This window comes from Ranitomeya imitator, chromosome 2, assembly GCF_032444005.1.
Source record: "Ranitomeya imitator isolate aRanImi1 chromosome 2, aRanImi1.pri, whole genome shotgun sequence".
NCBI classification, from domain to species: domain Eukaryota; kingdom Metazoa; phylum Chordata; class Amphibia; order Anura; family Dendrobatidae; genus Ranitomeya; species Ranitomeya imitator.
The window spans coordinates 182528850-182556163 of NC_091283.1; the positions used below are offsets into that span (position 1 = coordinate 182528850).

General features: G+C 43.9%; 1 protein-coding gene across 1 annotated transcript in view; it reads right to left on the reverse strand.

The window, feature by feature from the left end:
* Positions 1 to 22584, reverse strand: part of SH2D3C (SH2 domain containing 3C) — a 74708-nt gene extending 52124 nt beyond the window's left edge. Inside the window, exons 1-2 of the mRNA XM_069748207.1 lie at positions 22383 to 22584; positions 4006 to 4516 (exon numbers count right to left, since the gene is read on the reverse strand). Of these exons, the coding sequence (XP_069604308.1) occupies positions 4006 to 4516; positions 22383 to 22452 (581 nt within the window). The 5' untranslated portion in view covers positions 22453 to 22584. The remainder of the gene's footprint in view (positions 1 to 4005; positions 4517 to 22382) is intronic.
* Positions 22585 to 27314: the final 4730 nt, after the last annotated feature.

Sequence of the window (27314 nt, forward strand, 5' to 3'; positions counted from 1 at the left end):
GGCTGCAAGCTGGTATTTTTAGGCTTGGAAGGGCTTAATAACCAGAAACTTCTAGCCTGATATTATCAGGCTGTAGCTGTCTGCTGCTGGTAATCAAAAATGGGGGACCCCACATCCTTTTTCCATTTAGTTATTAGCTTAAAGGGAACCAGTCACCAGTTTTTTTGCCTATCAACTAAAAATATCATCTAATAGAGTGTGAGCTATACATTCCCAAACTACTTGTGAAACCCCCCGACTCCCCATGAATCCCCCATAAGAACGTTTTATATTGCTCCCGCGCTGTATGGAAATATCCTCGGTCCGGTCCGATGGGCGTTGGTCCTGGTCCCTCTCCCCACCCCAAATCGGCGTGCTGTACGCATTCCGTTCTGTGAATAGCGTTGTTCACGTACATGTCCCGCGCATGCGCCTTCAAAATGCCTCCTGCACGTGCGCAGTATGCTTTGCCCAACTGCGGGCAAAGCCGAAAAGCATTAGTGCGCATGCACCAGAAGTACTATGTCCCTGAAGTATTTCGCTGTGTTCCGGGACGTAGTTTGCCGGAGCATGCGCACTAATGCTTTTCGGCTTTGCCCGCAGTTGGGCAAAGCATACTGTGCACACGCAGGAGGCAATTTGAAGGCGCACGCGTAGGACCTGTATGCGAACAATGCTATTCACAGAACGGAATGCGTACAGCACGCCGATTTGGGGTGGGGAGAGGGGCCAGGACCAACGTCCATCGGACCGGACCAAGGATATTTTCATACAGCGCGAGAGAAATATAAAAAGGTTCTTATGGGGGATTCATGGGGAGTCGGGGGGTTTCACAAGTAGTTTGGGAATGTATAGCTCACACTCTATTAGATGATATTTTTAGTTGATAGGCAAAAAACTGGTGACAGGTTCCCTTTAATACAAGTACAGTTAAAGGGACTCTGTCACCTGAATTTGGCGGGCTCTGTTAATGGTAAGATGGGCGGTGTTTTCTGCTCTTTCATGCACCCCTTCCTTTCCCGCTGGCCGCAATATTGTCTTCAATTTGATTAGGTTTCCTCCGTAGTACACGCGTGCGCAATGCAATCTCGCCTTGCGCACGCGCAGTATGCTTTGCCCAACTGCGGGCAAAGCCGAAAAGCATTAGTGCACATGTGCCGGCGCACTATGTCCCGGAAGTATTTCGCTGTGTTCCCCTTAGGGTATGTGCACACGATGCAGATTTAGTGCAGAATTGGTGCAGAATTGCAGCAGATTTTTCTGCTGCAGAAACGCTGCAGAACTGCACTGTGATTTACAGTACAATGTAAATCAATGTGAAAAAAAGAAGCTGTGCAGATGGTGCAGAAAAATCTGCGCAGAAACGCTGCAGATTTCAAAGAAGTGCACGTCACTTGTTTTGTGCAGTTCTGCAGCGTTTCTGCGCAGATTTTTCTGCACCATGTGCACAGCTTTATTTTTTTCACATTGATTTACATTGTACTACACAGAAACTGCACAGAAACTGCGCAGAAACTGCATAGAAACTGCACAGAAACTGCATAGAAACTGCATAGAAACTGCACAGAAACTGCATCAAATCTGCAGATGCAGATTTAGTGCAGAAAATTCAGCACCACATTTCCTACGTGTGCACATAGCCTTAGGATTGCTACTTCCAATAGGTGGCACTAGAGTTCTAGGCCTCTTCCTCTCTGAAGAGACAATTTGCATCATTCAGATGATGAAAAAAGGCAGCAAGTGTGAATGAGATTTTTGATGAGAGACATGTTGCTGGTACTGTAAAACTCAACTTTTTTCCCCCCATCATACAAAAATAAAACATGCTGCAAAAAGGCCATGTGTGAGCATAACCTAAGTGTTCAAATAAATTTGGCCTTTCTCAGACATGTCCTAGTTCAATCACTAAACCACAGGATACATACTAGGATCTGGCCCAACAACTGTATATATACAGCAGAGCATTTAAAAAAAAAAAAATACTCAAAAGTGCAACACCCCTTTAAGTCCTTCACAAGGTGTACCAGAACTGCTGCTCAAGTTATGCATTGATATTTGCATAGAAGAGTTTGCCCGTAACTCCCTTTTCTCAGAAACAGATATAGCTGCAATGAATCCCCCCTTGCATTTTCCATCCTCGGGCGCAGATACTGAACTTATGGTTTCTGCTCTTGCTGCAAAACAGCGGCGTTCTCAGGATGTGGTAACTTTTGGGGTATTGATGAGCAGATATTTCGTTTTTTTATCATTGTGTGAAAGAAAACAACTTCACAAAGAAGCTCTTTGGCTATAGCTTGTTGTGGTGTACTACAGCCAAGAAATGGAAGGTAGAAGTGATACTATGGGTCATACATAGTTGCCCTGAATATTCACCGAAGCACCGCACCAATATAAATAAGGTTGGCATCAGCATCCTGGCGCAAGTGGCGCAGTGACATTATTGCACTGCGCCAGCTGCTCTGTGTGCAGGGGAGGGAGAAGAGGGCTTGGATGTTCGGGCTAAGTTGGTGTGAATTTTATTACTTTTGGAGGGGTTTCATTACATTTTAAGAGGGCATTAAAGGGGTATTCTCATCTCTAAGATCCTATCCCAATATCTAGAAGGTGTAACAACAATAATATTAGCAAAAAAGCTCCAATGAGAAATGTAGTATAGTTCTTCTGATATGCTGTGTCGCCTACCCCATGTGCAGGGCATTTCAGTAGGTATCCATGGTTCCAACCACTAATAACGAATAGTGATGAGCGAACGTGCTTGTATAAGGTATTATCTGAGCATGCTCGGGTGCTAACCGAGTCTTTTTGGCATGCTTGAATAATATGTTCGAGTCTCCGAGCCTGCAAGTCTCACGACTGATCGAAAGCCACAACACATGCAGGGATTGCCTAACAAACAGAGAATCCATGCATGTTTTGGGGCTGTCGAATAGCCGTGAGACATGCAGGCGCGGAGACTCGAACATATTATTTAAGCATATTTTTTTTCAAACACACCGAAGACACTCGGTTAGCAACCGAGCATGTTTGGATAACATCTCATCCGAGCATGTTCCCTCATCACTATTAGTTAGTTATTAGTGGTCATAACCCTGGATACGTACTGCATTGCCCTGTACATGAGGTAAGCAACATAGTGAGTCAGAAGAACTATACTACATTTCTAATTGGAGGTATTTGCTAATAGCATTATTATTAAACCTACTACATACTGGGATAGGATCTTGGAGATAGGATTATCCCTTTTAAAGGGATTACTCACGTGGCATTACTACTGGATTGTGGGGCCCAATACTGGCCTCATAATCCAGTGACACTATGCCACTGATAATACTGACCAGTTATTATGCCCTATGGATGTAATAGAGGGTGTGGGGGTACAGATATCGGCTGATCGGTGGGGGTTGCAGGTGTCAGAGCCCACCAGTCTTATATAGATGACTTATCCTACAGATAGGTCTTCAATATACAGTGGGGAAAAAAGTATTTAGTCAGTCACCAATTGTGCAAGTTCTCCCAATTAAAAACCTTTGGAGGGAGTTGAAAGTCCGTGTTGCCCAGCAATAGGCCCAAAACATCACTGCTCTAGAGGAGATCTGCATGGAGGAATGGGCCGACATACCACCAACAGTGTGTGCCAACCTTGTGAAGACTTACAGAAAACGGTTGACCTCTGTCATTGCCAATAAAGGATATATAACAAAATATTGAGATTAACTTTTGTTAATGACCAAATACTTATTTTCCACCATAATTTGCAAAATAAATCTTGCCAAATCAGAGAAGGTGATTTTCGGGATTTGTTTTCTCCATTTTGACTCTCATAGTTGTGGTCTACCTATGGTGTCAATTACAGGCCTCTCTCATCTTTTTAAGTGGGAGAACTTGCACAATTGGTGGCTGACTAAATACTTTTTTCCCCACTGTATTATTTCAGGACAAACTCTTTCAATTTACCATTATGAAAGACAAATATAGAATATTGAATCTGTATCTCTTACACTTCACTACGGTCACCGATCTTCTTACCTTTCGTCACTGCTGTCTTTTCTCTTCACCTCGGCTACATTTTGATCTTTCGTTTTCTCAAGGACATCTGGTGCCACCTCCAAGCTCTCCCGATGTCCAGCAGAGTCATCTTTCATATCTACCTTTTGGTCCTTCTCGCAACCTTGTACCGGAGTTTCTTCAGTCCTTCTTTGCGTTTTGAGGGAAGGGACCACTATAATGTCATCGATGTCTTCATCCAACAGGTCGTTCGTGGAGTGCGCGGCCATGGTGGCTGGACGCTCCTTACTTTTCTCTTTCTTGGATTTTGAGAGTTTTTTGCTGAGTCTAGGCATGGTTCCCATGTGCGTGTACATGTCGCTTGACCTGGCATAGGAAGGGCTCCTTGGTATGGCGGTGAGGTCATCTTGTGTCTTTTCGAATACATTGTCCAAGCTGACGTTGGTACATGCCTCGGAATTTTGAGAATCTTTTCTTCGGAAAGCTCGGGGTAGGCTGCTCAGACTACCAAACACATTTAATTTAAAGAGCTCTGCAAAAAAAAAAAATACAAAAAATGTATGTAAATAATATAAACATATATAATAGTAATTCAGCATAAAGGTTGGAGATGTAAAAGAAGTTTGAAAAGGGAACTGTGACCATGAAGGAGAAGTGTCTCTTCTCTTTTTTTGTACAACAAGGAAAAATGTTTCTAAATTTATAGGAAACTTTCTCAAACTTTATCTAAAAATAGATGTGGCGCAAAACCAAAAAGTTGGGTGCCCTACAGGGAACCCGAGGGATGGCAAAATAGGGTCAGAGGAATACACGGATCTAGAAGGTTCATATCAGGACATATCAGCTTGGAGGACATGACTATAGCTCCCCATCGACAATAGATAGCTGTCTGTCAAACAATCGGCCAAACTTTCACCACTTCCCCCATACACAGGAACGCTCGACTCCCGTGTTCTCTATAAGAGACTCCTCTGACAGCGACTCAGATGGGCAGCCTGAAATCAGCATGCTGGATTCTTCACTCCACCGACATCATGTGTAAGGGGAATGTCGGGAGGCCCCCATAAATACTAGGCTGACGGCCAACCCTGCTGATATCGATGTGTTCAACCAACATCAATCTATTGTGTAGATCTTATGTCTCTAGTCAAAAAATAATTAAAGACCCCCCATAAACCAAGCAGAGACTGGACGGGTTATTGTCGGCATAGGGGCCTCTGACCATACCCAGATCAATTTGAAAAAATACAAGAAAAAAAAGTATAAATGTATTGCATTTCATATTTCCCCATAGGAATTTGGCAGCTGCTTATTCTCCTCTCCCCAACTAAGTACAGTTACGTTAAAATATGGACTTTTTTAGACCTTATAGCGAGCAATATTGGGTCACTGCAGACCATTCTATTTCACAGTTTAGTCAGTAAGACCCCTAATATACTGTGCTGCATGCTTCGGTACAGAGATATCCGTCTGATTGATTAATGGAGGAATTGATTGATTGATAGGGAGCGGGTTTTAGAAGCACTTAGCTACGTCTGTTTCCTGTGTACTCAGCGCTGGGTGCGGAGCCAGTGCCATCAGAGGATATTCCCTTCATATATCCGGACATAACTCCCACATAAAATAGGATTTTTATGAGAAAGTGAATGCGGCTGGTGACTGAAACCCTAATATAATTACACAGGAGGGACGTTACTGAAACACCACTCAATGTACAGGGTGAATGCAATACAGCAGAAAGTCCTTACAAATCTGCCCTAAGCACGTGTGATATTGGGCACATCACTTTAGTGCCAGCAATCATATGTCGGGGCCCCATAACAAAACATGACGCCGGGTAGAATTGGCCCTGATGCCATGTTCATGGAGACCACTGAAATGAACCCTCTTGTAGGGGGTCTATTGTTTCATGCAATGGCAATGGGTGTGTATATAAGGGGAAGTATTTATCGCATCTGGCTATTTGGGGGGACTCCCTTTGCCTTTAGAGTCTGCGCCAAAGGTTGCAGAAAATTGCATGTTAGTCCGGATATGATGACGACAGAGAAATGTAGTTGTATTTGGGATGAGCAGGTTGGAGCAAGAGGATGCCAGAGTCGGAAGACCAAGCGAACAGCTGTTCATGAGGCCCAAAATGTCCCCGCACCATAAAGAGTGATGCCTAATAGAGACACAACATAGGAATTACCCTGTGCCAGTCATTACACTGGCTACCCATCCACTCCAGAATCCAGTACAAAACTACTACCCTCATCCACAAAGCACTCCATGGCTCAGCACCACCCTACATCTCCTCTCTGGTATCAGTCTACCACCCTACCCGTGCCCTCCGCTCCACTAATGACCTCAGGTTAGCATCCTCAATAATCAGAACCTCCCACTCCCGTCTCCAAGACTTTACACGTGCTGCGCCGATTCTTTGGAATGCACTACCTAGGTTAATACGATTAATCCCCAATCCCCACAGTTTTAAGCGTGCCCTAAAAACTCATTTGTTCAGACTGGCCTACCGCCTCAATGCATTAACCTAACGATCCCTGTGTGGCCTATTTATAAAAAAAAAAACAATCAGGTTCCTCGCATCATGTTCTCATTCACTTTATGCAGTTAATAGCCCTCTGTGTCTGTACTGCTACATACTTAGGCAGTTAACTGGTTCATGCAGCTTTACATGAACACCTGAGCCTTAAGGTACTGTCACACTAGACGATATCGCTAGCGATCCGTGACGTTGCAGCGTCCTCGCTAGCGATATCGTCCAGTGTGACAGGCAGCAGCGATCAGGCCCCTGCTGGGAGATCGCTGGTCGGGGAAGAAAGTCCAGAACTTTATTTCGTCGCTGGACTCCCCGTAGACATCGCTGAATCGGCGTGTGTGACACCGATTCAGCGATGTCTTCACTGGTAACCAGGGTAAACATCGGGTAACTAAGCGCAGGGCCGCGCTTAGTAACCCGATGTTTACCCTGGTTACCAGCGTAAAAAAACAAACAGTACATACTTACATTCAGCTGTCTGTCCCTTGCCGTCTGGTCCCTGCACTGACTGCTGGCCGTAAAGTGAAAGCAGAGCACAGCCACAGCGGTGAGTCACCGCTGTGTGACTCACCGCTGTGCTGTGCTTTCACTTTCACTTTATGGCCAGCAGTCAGTGCAGGAACCAGACGGCAAGGGACAGACAGCTGAATGTAAGTATGTACTGTTTGTTTTTTTACGCTGGTAACCAGGGTAAACATCGGGTTACTAAGCGCGGCCCTGCGCTTAGTTACCCGATGTTTACCCTGGTTACCGGGGACCTCGGGATCGTTGGTCGCTGGAGAGCGGTCTGTGTGACAGCTCTCCAGCGACCAAACAGCGACGCTGCAGCGATCCGGATCGTTGTCGGTATCGCTGCAGCGTCGCTAAGTGTGACGGTACCTTTACACTATAGCTGGTCCGAATAACTAAAGCAATTGTTACCATCCACGTCTCGTGTCTCCCCTTTTCCCCATAGTTTGTAAGCTTGCGAGCAGGGCCCTCACTCCTCCTGGTATCTGTTTTGAACTGTATTTCTGTTATGCTGTAATGTCTATTGTCTGTACAAGTCCCCTCTATAATTTGTAAAGCGCTGCGGAATATGTTGGCGCTATATAAATAAAAATTATTATTATTATATTATAATTATTCTTGTGAACCAGACTGGAACCGCTTGAAAGCCACAATACCCTTAAAGGGGAAGTCACCACTGTGACTTTCCTTAAGTATAGGTACGCTGATTGAAGTTTAATGGGTTTCCAGTTTTGGAAACCCAGATTCTCCAGCTGCAGCTCGTTTTAATAAAAGCGATGCTTTACTCTCCTCCTGGGTCCAGCGCTGAATCTCTGCTGCTGCTCCTGGTATCTGTTATTGTCTGCACCATTAACATCATGTCGGCAGCATTGCAGGCAATTACGGAGCTCAGCAGTTCTGCCCGAGTTGATAGCATGACCCGCTGAGCTCACTTATCGGCTGCAGCGCTGTTGACATGATGTCAACAGGAGCAGCGGCGGAGACTCAGCACTGGACCTGGAGAGGGTGAGTAAATCAACATTTGTTTTATTAAAACAAACTGCATCTGGGAAAAAGGGGTTTTCTGAAATTGGAAAACCCCTTTAAACCTTGTTTGAGTTCATGAACTGTCTCTATAGGGTGACTGCATAAAGAAGCAACCACGCTCATTTTCCTGATATGACGCTCACTACACACGGCAATACACCCCTGATCACAAACTGATGGGATTTGTCGCTGACAGCTCTTCACTGCTCTGTACATACTTGGAGAATTTAACCATGTCTTAATCAGTCTCTCCTTGAGCCATTGTGTACGTCTCTCACTACCACCTACCTGTGTCCACCGCCACCAACTGAGCCCCCCCCAAAAAAACCACCCAAATCTCACTGTGAACAATGCTTCTGATAGAGGCAATTGTACTCTGCTCAACTGACAGAGAAACTCTTCTATGACAAGTAGGAAAATGATTTCACCAGATGGCCATGTCAGATAGTCGCTATCAATTCCCATGACATTTCTTTTCCGTGCAGTGAACAACAGTCAGACTACAATCTGGTTCAGAAAATGTGTCATACATCCTGATGGGCACAGTAGAAATGAAAAATCCAGCAGATTTTGTCCTTGACGTCAGCATTTCAGCTGCCACGTTCTCAGATTTATGGTGGAATCAAGATGTGCGGTTAAATTCTGACCATCTATAGATATTAAAGTGGACCTCTAGTGGGTGCCGGTGCCCATTAAACAGCTCCCTACGTAACTGAGGATCACTGTCATTGTAGAGTAGAGTTGAACAAAAAGATTTGCAGGACCCTGGTCCAGAGACCACATATGTAGTCCATGGCCTGGTGACAGGCCTACTAATCAGAAGAGGCGCTAACAGGGAGGTCTGCAAACTCCTTCGGCAGGCATGGACTACTGACATGGTTGCTGGACAATTTTTTGCTCAACTCTAGTTAGGATAATACGGAAAACATAGCAGGAGATATTTTGTTCGATTTGTCGTAAATGCAAAACTAAGGAATATTTTATGGCATTACAACACAGTCTTGTAACTCCTGCAAAATGTTTTGGAAACACCTGTCTCCTTCCTCAGGAAGGTGTCTCCGAAACCCATAGCACTCCCTATCGCACTTTGTACACAAAACCGGGTTCTAGTAGCGGTCACGTGGGTTACTACGTCACACAGGTCCTGCAGACCAGCCGGACTTACCGCTCGTACCACACGTGCCGTCGGCTCAGCAGGATCCCGCTTCTACCTGCATTCTGGTGAGTAGTGGCTGCCACCGGCCGGGGCAGCCAGTAGCCTTGATAAACACTTTACATTTTGGATTAAAACCGCTGTTGCACAGCAGAGTAAAAGCCATCTGGACTTCGTAGAAGCTCAACGCGGCGGGTAAGAGAACCCTCCTTCTACCGGCATCTTTTTACATTGCAGGTTAATTGACCTATACCAACTAGCTCTGCACTTTTATCTGTGGTTGTTTTACAATTACTTTTATTATGGACCATGTTTTTTACCAACGTTTATTGCTTGTGGACACCCGTTTAGCTTTTTGAGTGGCTTTTTTCCAGCGCGAACCTGTATATGCGTTTATATACACGTGTTATTGAATTTTGTCATTGTACAATTTTTTGTGGGAAATTGTTGAATTCGCTGCAGGATAGTAAGCCCTTGTGACACTTTGCACCACTTTTTCATATTTTAGACCCCCCAAAAAAATATTTTGATTAAACAACTTTGTTTCAAACATGTGATGCTCGTTCAAACTCACCTGTGGCAAGTAACAGGTGTGGGCAATATGAAAATCAAACCTGACACCAGATAAAAAGGGGGGAAGTTAACTCAATCTTTGCATTGTGTGTCTGTGTGCCACACTAACCATGGAGAACAGGAAGAGAACTGTCCGAGGACTTGAGAACCAAAATCGTTGAACAATATTAACAATCTCAAGGATACAAGCCCATCTCCAGAGGTCTTGATGTTCCTTTGTCAACGGTGTGCAACATAATCAAGAAGTTTACACCCCATGGTAGCTAATCTCCCTGGATGTGGACGGCAGAGAAAAATTAATGAAAGGTTGCACAGCAGGATAGTCCGGATGGTGGATAAGCAGCTCCAATCAAGTGCCAAAGAATTTCAAGATGTCCTGGAGGATCAGGGTGCATCAGTGTCAGTGCAAACTATCCATTGGCATTCAAGTGAAATTAAAAGCTATGGCAGGAGACCCGGAAGGTCCTCACTGCTGACACAGACATGAAAAAGCTAGACTGCAGTTTGCCAAAATGTACATGAGTAAGCCAAAATCTTTCTGGGAAAGTGTCAAGATAGAAATGTTTGGTAAAGCACATCATTCTACTGTTTACTGAAAACAAAATAAGGCCTAAAAAGAAAAGAACACTACCTACATTCAAATTTGATGGAGGCTCAAAGATGTTTGCGGATGCTTTGCTGCATCTGGCATTGGGTACCTTGACTGTGTGCAAGGCATCATGAAATCTGAAGATTACCAAAGGATTTTGGGTCGCAATGTAGTACCCGGGGTCAGAAAGCTGGGTTTGCGTCCTAGGTCCTCCAGTAAGACAATAACCCCAAACATACTTAAAGAAGCACCCAAAAATGGATGGAAACAAAGCTCTGGAGAGTTCAGAAGTGGCAGCAATGAGTCCGGATCTAAATCAAATTGAACACCTGTGGAGAGATCTTAAAATTGCTGTTGGGAGAAGGCGCCTTCACATATGAGAGACCTAGAGCAGTTTGCCAAAGAACAGTGGTCCAAAATTCCAGTTAAGAGGTGTAAGAAGTGTGAGATAGCACTTACTGCATGTGTTGGGGGACACTCGCTTAGCAATGGGATTCAGTCACAGAGTCACGTTTTCCTCACAAAACAGTCCATTTTGGTTTATTCAGACATCATAAATCACACCATAGGCCAGGTTGCACATCACAGGCCTATACATAGTCCATAGCACTTTATAGTATAGGGCTTTAACTCGCAGTCACTAAACACGCTGGACCTCTTTGTCCAGTTACCATGGGTGACCACACGCCAAACAGTTCATTAATGTCCATGGAACACAACAGGCACCAACACATGACATTAGGTTCCAGTGTCTAAACATGCTTGACCTCACTTCGTCCAGCTACCATGGATGACCTCACAGTTCATTAACTGACCCCGTCAGTGCCCACAGTTCCCCAGATCTGGTTTACGTTTCTGGAGCTCCTGCTCCACATGTTGACTCCTGTCAGTACTCGCTCTCTCCCAGGGATGCTGCCGAACTGGGATCACCATCCTGGACAATGCCTTGCTCACCAGGCCACCCGACAGTCCAGATCCTCAGATGGGCTGTAGCTCCCCCAATGCAGTGCCATCACAGACTCTACATACATGGCCACTCCATGCCCTATTCAGGAAGTCCTACTCCAAGGATCTTCCAACACAGGATGCGCTATTCAGGAAGTCCTACTCCCAGGAACTTCCAACACAGGCCTTCAGATCCAAGGCCTCAACATGTGCTCTTCAGGGATCCGATCCTACTCCCAGGATCTCCCAACGCATAGACCTTCCAGGATCTTACACACAGACCATTCAGGTCCATACACTCTATACTACAAAGACCATGTGACCACACCATGGTCACATTATGTAGTTGTAACCAGTCCCATAGGTGGGAGGTGTGTGTGGTTAGCCAGACCCGCACAGCTCTCCGACTAACCCTACAAGCCTCTCCTTAAGTAAAACAAACAAATACTTGTGGGACTACAGGTCCCAGAACAACCTTACTTCAAGCTTACAGCGCAGACTCCTTCTGCGACACATACCGGCCATTTACAATCTTGCCGGTCACTGTTTCACCATTATAATCACAGATATGCCAAAATGCACATCCCAAGGAGCACCTACAGCGCCCCCTAGCTGTAACAGGGGTCACTGCATCACAGAAGCTTTTAAATGTTTATAGGAAGTAATTGATTGCAGTTATTTATTCCAAAGGGTGTGCAAGCAAATATTTAATTGAGGGTGCCAACAATTTTGTCCGGCCAATTTTAAAGGTTTTGTGTGAAATTATGTCCAATTTGCCTTTTATTCTCTGTGTTCCAATACACACAAAGGAAATAAACATGTGTAATTGCAATAATTTTCTGGGATAAATGCTAAATTTTCTAGAATTATTTCAAGGGTGCCTACACTTTTGCCCATGACTGTATAAAGGTTGCAAAAAAAGTCACATATTGTAGACTAGTGATCGATGTCTTCAAAAAGGGGTAAAAAAAATACTTTTAACCTGCAGCTGTTTTTTACCATAGTAACAGCAATTTGTGCAAACTTCTGCATTACAGGGTTATTCTAATTAGAAGATGTTATCACCTATCCAGGATAGGCGATAATGTCGAGATGGAGGGGAGTCAATCCGCTGAACTCCCCAATAATTGCCAGAAAGGAGAACTTTTTGTTCTCTATCTGAATGAAGCAAGAGAGCAAATCTGCATAGTCCTGAACTCACCTATATATGGCAGTCTCATAGATAAATGTGCCTCATTTTGGCGGTCAGTTGGACTCTCATATTCGGACCCCACAGATCTAAAAATTATCAGCTATCTTGTGGACATGCGATAACTTTTTGCAATTGGAAACCCTCTAGCCTCAACATTGGATGCACTGGGGTCACACTTTTCTCCAACACTGAGAAGTCAACCCTCATGCTTTAAAGGTTGTATTGCACTCACTCCAGATCAAAAATATCTCCAGAATCCGTCCTTTCCTCAACCCTCACTCTACCAAAATGCTTGTGCACGCCCTAATCATCTCCCGCCTCGACTACTGCAACATCCTCCTTTGTGGGCTACCCTCTAAACACTCTCTTGCACCCATCCAGTCCATCCTTAGCTCTGCTGCCCGACTAATTAATCTCTCTCCTTGCTACACTCCTACTTCCCCTCTTTGCAAATCCCTTCACTGGCTCCCAATTTCCCAGCGTATCCAGTTTAAACTACTAACACTGACCTACAAAGCCATCCATAAACTTTCTCCTCCGTATATTTCCAAACTAATCTCCCAATATCTTCCCTCACGCAATCTCCGGGCCTCCCAAGACCTCCTTCTCTCCTCCACGCTTATTCGCTCCTCACACAATCGCCTCCAAGACTTCTCCCGAATATCCCCCATCCTCTGGAATTCTGTGCCCCACATGTCCGGTTATCCACCACATTTGGATCCTTCAAAAGAAACCTGAAAACTCACCTCTTCAAGGAAGCTTCCAACCTGTAATGACCACACGGCCACCTCAACACCATTGGAGCTACTGCAACCCTCGACCTACTGTCTCCTTCCCCATAATCCTGTAGAATGTAAGCCCGCAAGGGCAGGGTCCTCTTCCCTCTGTACCAGTCTGTCATTGTTAGTTTGTTTACTGTGATATCTGTAATTTGCATGTAACCCCGTCTCATGTACAGCACCATGGAATTAATGGTGCTATATTAATAATAATAATAATAATAATAATAAAATGTATCCCTAAGATGAGACATTTGATAAATATGGAGTAATGTAGTTGATGTGAATACACTAGAGGTTTGGTGCAAATTACACCATTTTTTAAAAACCTGTGCTCATATGTATGCCCTCCTGATTGCTCGAGGGAGAGCTGTCAGAGGCGCGCCACATTTGCTTGCTGCTTGACATGATCCAAAAGCCAACAATACATATTACAGAAAAATATAGCCGATATGATCCTTTCTCAACTGCCATTCTTCACTGTTCTTAAATTTTATGCAAATGTTTTGCCATGAACTCACATGTAAAGCGCCATGGAATAAATGGCGCTATAATAATAAATAATAATAAATAATAATAATAATAATAACTATGTCCAGTCTACGCCTGCTTTTATCCTGGGTGATGGTAATTACCTATTTGCAGTGAAGAGAACACTGAAGGATGAATTTATGGTGATGGCCTGCGGATGTGTCAGAAATAACACATAGTTCTCAGTATATCTACAGTCACTGAGTGTGAAGCCAAATCAATATCACTGTAACCTGCTGGACCTGGTCAACCTCACCGTGACCTTAGAAAGGCCAATTAAAATGTCACTGCCTGAAGGCTCTATAAGCAGTCTAGGCGGGTAGACAGAGGAGAGATGGCTAGTGATTGTGCTTTATCAAGCCCAGGGACCTAAATATAAGTAGCAGTCGCACCCAGTCCTGAAGGTGCCCAGATAGCTATTGTCCAGCAAAGTATTGGGCCTTCTCTATGTCTCACGACTTACTAATACACGTGCGTGCTTGGCTCAGTGGAGTATACCCGTGTCTTTCTAATTCACCATGTCTGATCCTTGTCTACTGCATCGTATGAGTCTAAATGCCCTTATACCATACTCGTATAGTGACCACATAAAGTAGGCGAGCATCTGGAGTCCACCAAAGAGGGATACACTTCTGCAGCAGCACTGAACAGTGGATGAACCCCTTTAAAGAGCATTTCCTTCGATAATTAATATATATATATTTTTAAATCACCTACAAATATAAGGTTAATAATCTTTATTTTTATATAGCGCTAACATATTCCGCAGCGCTTTACAGTTTGCACACACACAGGTTGTCTTGTTCTATAAAGCGCTGCGGAATATGTTGGCGCTATATAAATAAAATTATTATTATTCTATCAGTTCTCAATTTTGGGTTAAGTTGGTTAAAGGGAAGAAATCATTAAAAACATTATCTATTGTTTAAATCAGATTTTTGTGTTACATGTTTTTAAAAGGAATCGGTCACCAGGTTTTCTCAATTTAAAGTACTGCTACCATTTTTGCCACCATCTTTATAGTATTCTAGGAAGAAATATTATGAGTCTCCAACCCCCTCTGCATAGCCCGCAAAATATAATTTATGATGCCCCAGTCGGATGGGCGTCTCTGGTCTTCATCCAGCGCTTCCTCTCTGGTTGCAATCACCTTCTTCCTTCCCTGCTTCATGTGGAAGAAGTGTCCTACATCATCCGCACAGTGTCCCCCAATCGCGCTCCTGTGCAGGCGTACGTTCCCCATAGATGCCCAACGGACCAGACCGCATCGTATGGGGGCAGCATAAAAGATATTTTTGGGGCTATGCAGAGGGGTTGGAGATTGATATACATCTGTCTAGAATACTGTAAAAGTTGTGGCCGTACTTGATATTGGGAAAAATAATTTTGTCATTTTCTTTTTCATATCATGATTTTTAATAAAAAAGACAACCAAAAAATAGTAATCTTGCAATTCTCTCACTTACCACTAGGTCTTTTTAGACTCCTACTTTCTAATCCTTTCAGGAAAAGATTTCGGCAAGCTCATTATCATCAGAGACAGGATTACAATGACAGACAACACCTCTATATACAGCTGATAACACAGGATCCACCAATCACAATAACGACCTTTGCACACGATCATTAGCTGCTTTAATATATAAGATAGGGTACATGTGTTGTTTCCTGAAACAACAAAAAGTCTAAAAAAAAGCCTCAGTGATCGGTGTGACAATTGCAAGACTTACCTTTTTATTTTGAATACAGATTGTATTATGTGAAAAAACATATTGCCAAAAAATTTGTAAAAAAAAAAAAATATTTTAAATAAAAACCTTACTTGATACCATAGATCATTTTCTGATGATCGCTTCCTTTTACTATACCTATTTGTATATTCACGCCATCTTACACAAGTCTGGCATAAAGACCTGAACTTGATGGGTCCATGCCCAATGCTTGTAAGTTGAGGATCAAGTAGACATGGGGACCATTGTGATACTTTAAACCAACAGTGCCACACCTGCCTATGGGTTGTATCTGGTATTGCAGCTCACCTCCTTTAAGACAGAATATGGCTGCAGTACCACAGATAGCCTGCAAACAAATGTGGCACTGTGTCTAGAAGAAACATATATATGGATCCAGTTCTGGTAATACAGAAGCGAGGGGACCCTATGGGAACACCAAAGTCGAAAAATCATATTGTTAGCTACCCAGCTTTTCATGTTTCGATTAAGCAAAATAATAATTTTCATTGCTAATTTTTTTTGAGGGGGAGAAAAAGCTATTAACTAATTTCAGCCGAAATTGCCAGTAAGTGGGCAGATGATAGGGACAGATTGATTCTCTTTTGTGTCATCAAGTCCTAAGCTTGCCAGATAATTATTCAGCAGTGTTCACAAAAGAGTCGCACAATGGCTGCAGGGAAGGAAATCCTAGGAGAAACATTGTATTTTGGAAAATCTTAGGTACTTTTCTTTTTTTTTGCAATTTATGTTTATTCCATGTAGGAAATGAGGCGGGAATATTTGATGGTACAATAAGGACAAGATGTCATGTTTTTTAATAAATAAAACCCATGTGAATATAGCTCCATGTGTGGTGTTATCAGTGCATGGTAATAGGGGTCCTTGTCCTGCAGACGCCCTGTGATTGGCATTTACATATCCCCAGGGATAAGGGCGTCTTGTCATTTACATATGTTTACACTCAGTCAGAAGACAAATTGGTGCCACGAATTTAGATGACACCGCACCCAAAACAAAAGGCGGCTCCAAGAAAGAAGAGGACATTGATAGCCCTATACACAGGGCAATATGATTACAGGGGGCGAGGCGGGTGATCAGAGACAATTGGGTGATTAACCCCAGAGTAAGATTACATGCTTCAGACCACGTACTCAAGATGGCTGGCAGCTGAGCTATGAAAACAGCAATTACATTCAACAGTCATTTACAAAGTGCCGGCTTCAGAAATTCAGCCCGCTTTGGTTGGATATAAATTAAAAAATAAATAAATGAAAAAATCGACCTGATCAGGCCACGTCCCGCGGATGTGTGAAAATGGCCTTAATGTGAGTGACACATCTGCCCACACTGGCATCCCATCGATACAGATGCTGCTCTGTTTATTCCCTATGGGGCTTTGTTTTTTAAATGGGTAGTGAATGAATGGAGGATAAGGTGTCTGAACGTAGTTACAACTTAGCTTTTAATTATGTAGGATTTTAAAAAAAAAATGGGATAATTTGCACATATTTAAAAAGAAAACCCATAATTCTTACGCGTTTCGGGTGAAAAACCTTAATCATAGCTATGATTAAAGTTTTTTAATAGCTGAAACGTTGATTATGGTTTTTTTTCTGTCGCGTTGGGGTCAGGAGACCTGTGGCCGGTCCGGGCATTGTGGTCCATAATCAGACCATGAAACACAGATGTGTTAATCCTGCCATTACTTCACTCGGTTGCTCTGGTAGAAGTAAAAGTCACAAAAATGGAGAAGCAAGATGCCAGTCACTGGGTGTGTGAACGCAAGAAGATGTGGGAACCCAGATCAACACCCAAAACCACAAGTTTAGATTTGGAGTTCAAAGAAACAAACATGGTTCCTCTATTCGAGTAACCTTTATGGGTTTGGGTTCTCCAGACTATACCAGCCACAATAGTCAATGACGCTATTCTATAAAGAGGCACAAGTTAAAAAAACAAAATGATCATAAAATGGGATGGGAGAACTACAATACCCAGATAGATTAGCGAAATTAGGATTATTTAGTCTAGAAAAAAGACGACTGACGGGCGATCTAATAACCATGTATAAGTATATAAGGGGACAATACAAATATCTCGCTGAGGATCTGTTTATACCAAGGAAGGTGACGGGCACAAGGGGGCATTCTTTGCGTCTGGAGGAGAGAAGGTTTTTCCACCAACATAGAAGAGGATTCTTTACTGTTAGGGCAGTGAGAATCTGGAATTGCTTGCCTGAGGAGGTGGTGATGGCGAACTCAGTCGAGGGGTTCAAGAGAGGCCTGGATGTCTTCCTGGAGCAGAACAATATTGTATCATACAATTATTAGGTTCTGTAGAAGGACGTAGATCTGGGGATTTATTATGATGGAATATAGGCTGAACTGGATGGACAAATGTCTTTTTTCGGCCTTACTAACTATGTAACTATATAAAAGTACAGTGCTTACCCTGGCCATAAAGCTACAATAGAATTTGGCTAAGTTCTAATATCTCCCAACTCTCCCATACACATGAAGCAGGGCTAATCCCACCACACAAAAGGATTAGACACTGAGCTCCAGCCCTCCGATTCATATGCTGCAGGGCAGTCTGGCGGCCTCCATACACATTAGATGGCTGGTTGAATCATGCCGAAATTGGTGTAGCTCATAAGCAAAGCCACTTGGAGATGTAACTTATCATGTACAACCAGCCTCATGGAAACACCATCCAGACCTCCCAACTCACAGCATTAATTTTCAGTTATGTCCTCTATAATTAGGCTACCTGTGCCCACCATATAAAATTGGGCATCGTTAGCCATGCCAGCTATGACTTAGAGCTCCTATGGCTGCTCGTGATCTGTTGTCCTTTGTCACATGTGATGAACGACCTCATAACTTTATAATACAAGGACACATATTTTATATTGGCAGAACTAAATGATTTAAGCTGGAAACATTTCCAGTTTTGGACAATATCCTGGCACCATGTTCTCACTGGAGCCAATGTGAAAGAGACCCTGGACACAAGCGATCTGCAGCTGCCAGCCGGATGGGCAGTTATGGCAGGAGCCTATTACCTGGACTTAACCTCTCTCTCTGTTGGGCCAGTATGACCTTGGATGCATTAATCTGCCCTTCGAAATGCAGAAAACGGCTTTACGGCAAATCAATGCTGCTCACAACATCGTAAAGCATGTAACACCCCTCTGCTAGATTTCAGGAACATATTTCATGGGATCGATGTAACCAGTGATAAATGTTTAGTCAGGCCATCTACATACATGAAGGGGTACATGTCAGGCCGATTACCTACACCTACCTCCTTATAAAGAGTTTGCCACTGAATACAAGTTATCACTTATCCATAGGGTAGTTGCTAACTTATTCATCAGCGGGGGTCAGAACGCTGTGACCCACACCGATCAGTGGTCTGGCATCTTACCCCCAGGGACAAAAGCGCCCAATTCTGCCAATTGTTGGGAGTCCTAGTGGTTGAATCGACACTGATTAGTAAGTTATCACCTTGGATCGGTGATAACTTATTTTTACCGGACAGCCACTTTAACCTCGAATCATGTCACCTTGAAGTCTATGTCAGATACCTCAGTCTAGGATTATCTGTCTTTCTTCACTGTGAAGGGATGGATAACTGGCCATCATAATGTACAGGAGCAACAGCTAAAGGTGCAACTGGTACCATGCCCAGGGATATCTTAAAGAAGAACCCGTCTCTTTCTGGAGACCCCTAGAGACGTCCATGTTTGCACAATATGAACAAGCATTGTATGGCATAATAGACATAGCCACAAGGGCTTTCTGGACACAGGGGCTTCACTGATGGTTTCTTGAAGAGATTGATTACACTGATCCAGACATCCTGCCTCGGTGCCGTAGACATTACTTACCGACGCTTTGCACAACTCTGCAGAAAATACAGGTTTAAATATTTGTCAGAAGAAGGAAATCAATGCACTTAGTGCACCCGGAGCATGGAAAATGTGGGGGCTGCTGTGTGTGGAAGAGTCTTCTGAAATTTCTAGAAAATATTAGAAAAAAAAGCTATTTTCCGCTAAAAAAAGTAATGTTTTTTGTTTCACTCCGTGGATCTAGTTAGTAAAAATACCTCATCATATATTTATAGAGCTGTACAGGGTCGTGTGTCAGGCAAAGGGGCTATGGCATTGTTATACAGTAAAAACATAATTTTAGGATCCCTATACAAAGAACAGATGAAGGTTCCCATACAGATTAAAGTCATCCAAACCCACTGATTTTGGCGGGATCTGCCGACCATCTTATGTTACCAGATTACAGTATGTTGGGCGGCTCAAGGTGACACCATCAAGGTGACCATATCCACCGTAGGAGGCAAATGTTTTTTTAAGGCTATCTGAGCCATATGGACTATAATTGTCCGGCCGATAGAAACTGTACAGGGACAGAAAGTTGTCACTATGCAGCGTGCATGTTCCCGGGTACACATGCTGCCGATAATGATGATTTAATAGCCAGCACAAAATATCTAATAAGAGCTGATTATCAGTCCATGTGGAAGGGATTCTTTTTTACAATAAACAAGGACAGTATAATATAATCTAGTTTTAGAGGATTTGCACAATCTGTCTTCTCCAACTACAAGATGTGCTCGGAGCTTGCACCCCTGCAGACAACTCCTGCTAGTTTCCAATCTGTACCGTGAGTTATGTACACATAATTAGGACATAATAATCAGCAACAACGCATCAATTATCAAAAAAAAAAAGAACTTGTGCTGAGGCAGGGATCCCCCATAATGGCCTTTGCCCAGAAACCTCTCTGAGCAATTTCCTAAACAGTGAATATAAAAAGGTATTTTTTAATGACCAAGAACGTAACCTCATTATGACATCAAATTCCAAGGGACCTAGTCATCATAAGACTGGAGGACCCCAATGTAAAATGTGCAGCAGGCCCCATCCGCATGTGTCTTTTATACATCTGGTAGCTATTTTTTGTGGCAGGGAGGGCCCCTTGGGCATCAAGACCCAGTTGCCCCTTATTTAGCCATGCCCTGTGATTATGAGAAGCACAATGCCAGGAGATTTACAGCTCAGCAGCAGATTGAGCCTCATATGGTTAGAACGCATCATTGCCTTATTTTTGGATATTGATGGATGGTGTAAGACCAGGGTACACTGGAAAAACAGTAGGGCCGGCCATGAACACTAGATGAATGCTGGTGATCAGGAGTGTAACTATAGAGGCGCAGGTGCCGCTATGGCCCTAGAGCTTAGGGGTCCTTAACTATCTCTTTGACCCATATTAAAAACCATACTATTAAATGCCTGTGATATATAGGGGATTTGCTGGAAATTTTGCATTAGGGCCCAAAAGCTTCAAGTTTCACTACTAATACATGTTGGGCAACCATCAAGGGAAGCAAAGAGCGGTCACATATGTGAGGCAGCTACTAATACCCCCTTGTATGGCAGCAAAAATAATCAGCAAGAACTAATGGTAGATAATATAGTGTATATGTGTATAGTTTATCCCAGGGGCAAAGTGGGTGCATGGGTAGCAGCCACGCCTGGAACCTGTACGCTAAGGTGACACTATAGGTCCCTTTGGCCTATTTAAGAAAAACAATACTATGAAAGCCCCGTAGAGGGGTCCCGATGAAGATTTTGCATTGAGGTCCCACACGTTGCAGGTTACGCCACTGCATAATCCCTGGTAACCAAGTCAGAACACATTGGGGCACAACCGAACATAAGTTCCCATAGTCTGTGAATTTGTGTCATAAACCTATTGCCAAAAATTATTCATTCTGTGACCGTCCCCAGTATTAGCTGCTCTGTGTATTGTCGCTTGCATAAGCTGATTGATATCCAGTGATTGCAATCACACAGCGAGACCGTATAAGACCGGACAAGGTACAACCCAATCAGCAGGTGTCCCGATAATGGATTATACAGGCTGTGCACACAGCTCGGCTTTAGGAGCTGGAATATGGCATTTCTAGGAGTCTACAGGGCCCAGCAGTCTGTCTCAGAAAGGATCTGGTGTGAACGATATATTAGGGAATTGCCATTAATGCAGTTTCCTAATATTTTATGCACAGGCTAGGTCTATAAGGAAAGATATGCAGGTCAGTCCACTATTTCTCCGCTGATCTCACTCATGATGAAGATGGAAACTCTACACCGTGTTTTCTTCTCCTGCTCCCCATAGAATAGTCACAAAGTGACAGTCAATACATTTATTTTGCTCAGAGGTTTTCGTACAAGACAACACACAGTAAGGACATAACTGCCGGAATATCAGGAGATGCCCACCATTAATGCCAGCACAATAGTTACTGAGGGTCCAACAAAGACGCTACATAGTCCATAACTAATTACATGATTCCTAACAAAGATTTTTCGGAGGGTGATAATCACCTGACAGATACGTCTGGCATTGCCTATTTTAAGAAGGAGCTTGTATAATCCTTGTTACCCCAAGATGGGAAATGTTGGGCTGCTCTCACATGATCAATGGATGAACTGGTAAAAAAGAACAATGTGTCACACAGAAAAGTGCACAAGGATGTGGTCTACTGCAGGCCCTTCGGCAAGGAGAGAGACCCCCAACAAACCTTTGTTCATTCTTCTTAAAAAAACAGGCTACAGCAAGTGAAAGAGGGATAGTGGACCTCTCCTCACTGAAGCCAAAAGCCTCAGGTCTAAAGGGGAAAACAAGGAGTTGCCTGAGGGTCACAGTCACACACCATGACCTCCAGTACGGAGACCCCAATAAGGCCTCCTCCCATATAGCATGCTGTAGTTTATCAATAAATGACATGTCAAGATGTATTAATACTTACTGAATTTTTTGTTGCTGGGCTTCTTTGCTCCGTCGCCCATCTCGGCCACTTTGGCTGACGCCCCAGACATGTGTTGCACCGGCTCTCACCCTGCAGCACTGTAGTAAGTTACTCAGATCAGTGCTGTCAGCCTGTGGTTTGGTGAACAGCCCTATAACCACATGATGGCTTGTAATGTAGGGTGCAGGATAGTGCCCAGAGATGTCTATCTGGAAGGTGGGAACTTTTCTTTGAAAATGTAAATGACCTCCCTCCTCTTTGTCTTTCACAGGAGCTCAATAGAGGGGTGATCTGCATACTATGCCCCCCATAGTGTCTGAAGATAAATAGAGCTCACTTACTGTCATCTGTATAATGCAACCCTTGGTGTAAATTTTCACTTCCGCTTTTTGAGGGTTTCCTGTGAGATCTTTAACATAAGAGAAGTAAGATGACATGCTGCCGAAAGCTTTACATAAATTATGTCAGCGGGGACAGAGCAAAGTCTGTGGAGGCAAAACAGAACAATTTTAATCTGTTTACATAATACCGCAATACTACCACAATACTGAGCATGTGTAATAAGACCATACTGTGAATATCTAATACTATCATACTGTGCAGACATAATGCTGCCATAACTTACATACATAATACTGCCATACTGTGAATATCTAATATCACTATACTGTGCATATATAATAACACCATAATGTGCATATTTAATACCACTATACTGTGTTTACATAATAGCACTATACTATACGCTATATAGTGTCATATTGTGCATACATAAAACCACCTACATACATAAAACCACATACTGTACTTACATAATAGTATCATACTATGCATACCTAATAATAATAAATATTCTTTATTTATAGCGCCAACATATTCCGCAGCGCTTTACAGTTTAACAGCTTTAACAGCTTCAAACACAACAGTCATAAGTAACAGCGTTAACAATAATTAAAGCAAAATAAGACGACCCTGCTCGTGAGAGCTTACAATCTTCAATGAGCTGGGGGAGATACAAAGTACAGGTGTGTATTTACATTGGTGTATTTACAATGATGGTCCAGCCATCTTCCGGGGGTGGGGGATAGATGGAAGTAGTGAATGGGCTACACACACGCCCTTACACATAAAATGAATTTGATTGGGGAACGTGATAGACCGCTGTGAGCAAATATGTTTTGAGGGCACACCTAAAACTATGCAAATTGTGAATGGTCCTAATATCTTGGGGTAGAACATTCCAGATGATTGGTGCAGCGCGGGAGAAGTCTTAAAGACGGGAGTGGGAGGTACGGATTAGTGCAGCGGTTAGTTGAAAGTCGTTTGCAGAGCGCAGCGGTCGGTTAGGCCGATAAGACAGAAATAAGGGAGGAGATGTAAGGGGGTGCCGCACTGTGAAGAGCTTTGTGGGTGAGAACAAGTACTTTGAATTGTATCCTGTAATGAATGGGCAGCCAGTGTAACGACTGACGAAGAGCGGCTGCATCTGAATACCGATTAGCCAGACAGACGACCCTGGCTGCTGCATTAAAGATAGACTGGAGAGGGGAAAGTCGAGTGAGGGGGAGGCCAATTAATAGAGCGTTACAGTAGTCCAGGCGGGAGTGGATCAAGGGTTTTTGTTGTTTCCATGGTGAGAAAAGAGCGGATTCTAGAGATGTTCTTTAGGTGTAAGCGGCAAGAGCGGGCAAGAGATTGTATAAGGGAGGTGAAGGAGAGATTGGTGTCAAACATAACACCCAGACAGCGCGCCTGCTGCCGGGGTGTTATTATGGTGCCACCCACGGAGAGGGAAATGTCAGATTTAGGGAGGTTAGTAGAAGGTGGGAGCAGAAGAAGTTCAGTTTTGGAGAGGTTGAGTTTCAGATAGAGAGCGGACATGATGTTGGAGACTGCAGACAGAAAGTCAGTGGCGTTCTGTAGTACAGCGAGGGTAAGGTCAGGGGATGACGTATATAGTTGTATTTCATCAGCATAAAGATGGTACTGAAAGCCAAACCTGCTGATGGTCTGGCCAATTGGGGCCGTGTAGAGAGAGAAGAGAAGGGGGCCAAGGACTGAGCCCTGAGGTACCCCGACAGTGACAGGAGGAGGGGACGAAGTGGAGAAAATGAACAAGACACTGAAGGAGTGGTCAGAAAGATAGGAGGAGAACCAGGAGAGGGCAGTATCCTTAATGCCTAGTGACTGGAGCCTAGAGAGTAGGAGATGGTGGTCAACAGTGTCAAAAGCTGCAGAGAGGTTGAGAAGAATGAGCAGAGAGTGGTCACCGTTATATTTTGCTGTCAGAAGGTCGTTGGTCACTTTGATTAGTGCAGTTTCTGTCGAGTGTAGGGGGCGGAAATCGGACTGTGAAGGGTCTAGGAGGGAGTGAGTGGAGAGGTAGCGGGTAAGGCGGGAGCAGACCAGTCACTCCAGGAGTTCAGAGATGAAGGGGAGGTTGGAGACCGGTCTGTAATTATTTGTGCAGAATGGGTCGAGGGCAGGTTTCTTTAATAATGGAGTAATGATAGAGTGTTTGAAGGAGGATGGGAAGATGCCCGAGGAGAGGGAGAGATTAAAGATTGTAGTTAGGTGAGTTGTGACGACTGGAGAGAGCGACTGGAGATGTGAGGGAATGGGGTCGGTGGTGCATGTAGTCGGACAAGAAGAAGAGAGGAGCCTGGAGACTTCTTCTGTGATGGGATCGAATGTGGAGAGTGAGCCAGGGAAAATGCAGGGAGGGATGGAAGTCAGAGCACTTAGTGGCTGGGAGTCGATTTCCTGTTGGATATTATCTATTTTCTCTATAAAGTGGAAGGCCAGGTCATCAGCACAAATGTTTGTGATAGGGGCTTGTGCTTTTGGCCTGAGGAGGGAGTGAAAGGTGCCAAAAAGTTTCTTGGGGTTGTTGGATAGTGAGGAGATCAGGGTGGTGAAGTAGGTCTGTTTGGTGAGGTAAAGGACAGAGTTATAGGTTCTTAACATAAATTTGAAGTGGATGAAGTATTCTGGTGTGCGAGTTTTCCTCCATAAGCGTACAGCACTTCTAGAGCATCGCTGGAGAAGCAGAGTTTGCGATGTGAACCAGGGCTGTTTTGCTCTGTGTTTGGAGGTTCTGAGGGTGAGGGGCGCTACTAGGTTCAGGGTGCTTCTGAGAGTGTCATTGTAGTGGTGTACAGCTAGATCAGACGAGGAGATTGGGGACAGAGATGAATGTAAGGAGTCTGAAAGTGTATGAGGGTTAATGGCATGTAGATTTCTGAATGTGTGCTAGGTAGGAGTGCGCTGGGGTGGGCGAGGAATTGTGAGCGCGAAGGAGAAAATGTTGTGGTCAGAGAGGGGAAGCGGTGAGTTATCTAGGTAGGAGATTGAGCAGAGTCGGGCGAAGACCAGGTCAAGGGTGTTACCGTCTTTGTGTGTCTCAGAGGTTGAGAGCTGTGAGAGGCCTAGAGAAGTAGTTAGTGATAGAAGCTGGGACGCAGATGTGGAACTGTTTATAGGGATGTTGAAGTCTCGCAGGAAGGGTTTGGAGTTCTGAGGACATGAAGTGCGGCAGCCTGGCTGAAGTGATAAGTAGTCAAGGAACTGGGTAGGTAAGCCTGGGGACCGATATATGACCGTTACTCTGAGGGAGAGGGGACGGAAAAGCCTGATGGTGTGGACCTCAAAAGAAGGGAATGAGAGTGATGGAACTGGGGGGATGACCTGGAAAGTGCATTGTGGGGACAGCAGTATGCCGATTCCACCACCAGGTCTGTTTGTGGGTCTCGGGGAATGGGAAAATTGTAAGCCACCATGGGAAAAGGCAGCAGGGGAAATTGTGTCAGAATCCTGAATCCAGGTTTCAGTGAGGGCCAACAGATTCAGAGAGTTGTTCAAAAAGTAATTGTGCAGAAAAGGAAGTTTGTTACATACAGACCATGGATTCCAGAGGGCACAATTAAAAGAATGATATGAAGGAGTGCAAGTAATATTAATAAATATAGAAAATAAGGCTATAAGCCACAGCCAGCTCACCGACAGACGGAAGGAGCGCGGAGAGTTCTGTTGTGAATTCAGCTTTTGGGCTCCCTCCGGTGGTTGTAGAGGGTAATGCAGTTGTGCCTGGACTGCAGGAGTGGACAGTTGCATCTACTAATTGCAAAACTGACTGGGGTATATAGCTTTGCAGGATCCTTTAGTCAGTGCCAGTTGTTCATTGTTCTTGAAGGATTCACTTCCCTGCTGGTCTCTCCAGTTTGCTGTGTTTTTCAACAAAGATAAGTCCTGGTTTTGTTTTTGCTGTCCACCTGCTGTGGACCTTGGAGTTCTGTGCATTTTCATGTTTTTGTCTTGTCCAGCTTAGTCTGTGAAGGATTTTTTGCAGCCTAGCTATTTCTCTGGAGATGCAGATATACCCCCCATGTCTTTAGTCAGATGTGGTGATTCGTATTTTCTGCGGTGGATATTTTCTAGTGTTTTTATACTGACCGCATAGTACTCTGTTCTATTCTTTCTTTTTAGCTAGTTTGGCCTCCTATGCTAAAATCTGATTTCATATCTGCGTATGTTATTTCCCTCTCCTCTCACAGTCAATATTTGTGGGGGGCTATCTATCCTTTGGGGAATTTCTCTGAGGCAAGATAGGTTTCCTGTTTCTGTCTTTAGGGGTAGTTAGATCTTAGGCTGTGCCGAGGAGTCTAGGGAGTGTTAGGTACCCCCCACGGCTACTTCTAGTTGCGCTGTTAGGTTCAGGGTTTGCGGTCAGTACAGGGACCACCTTCTCCAGAGTCCGTCTCATGCTGCTCCTAGGCCACCAGATCATAACAGTACAACTGGCCAACAATGAGTTAAACGCATCTCAGAAGAAGGGAAGGAAAGTGCTGAGCCATTTTTTTTGCTGTAGTCTGTTGTGTCTTTCCTTTCCTCTTTACCTCTGGGTGGCTACGGAGTCTAGTATTAACATGAATG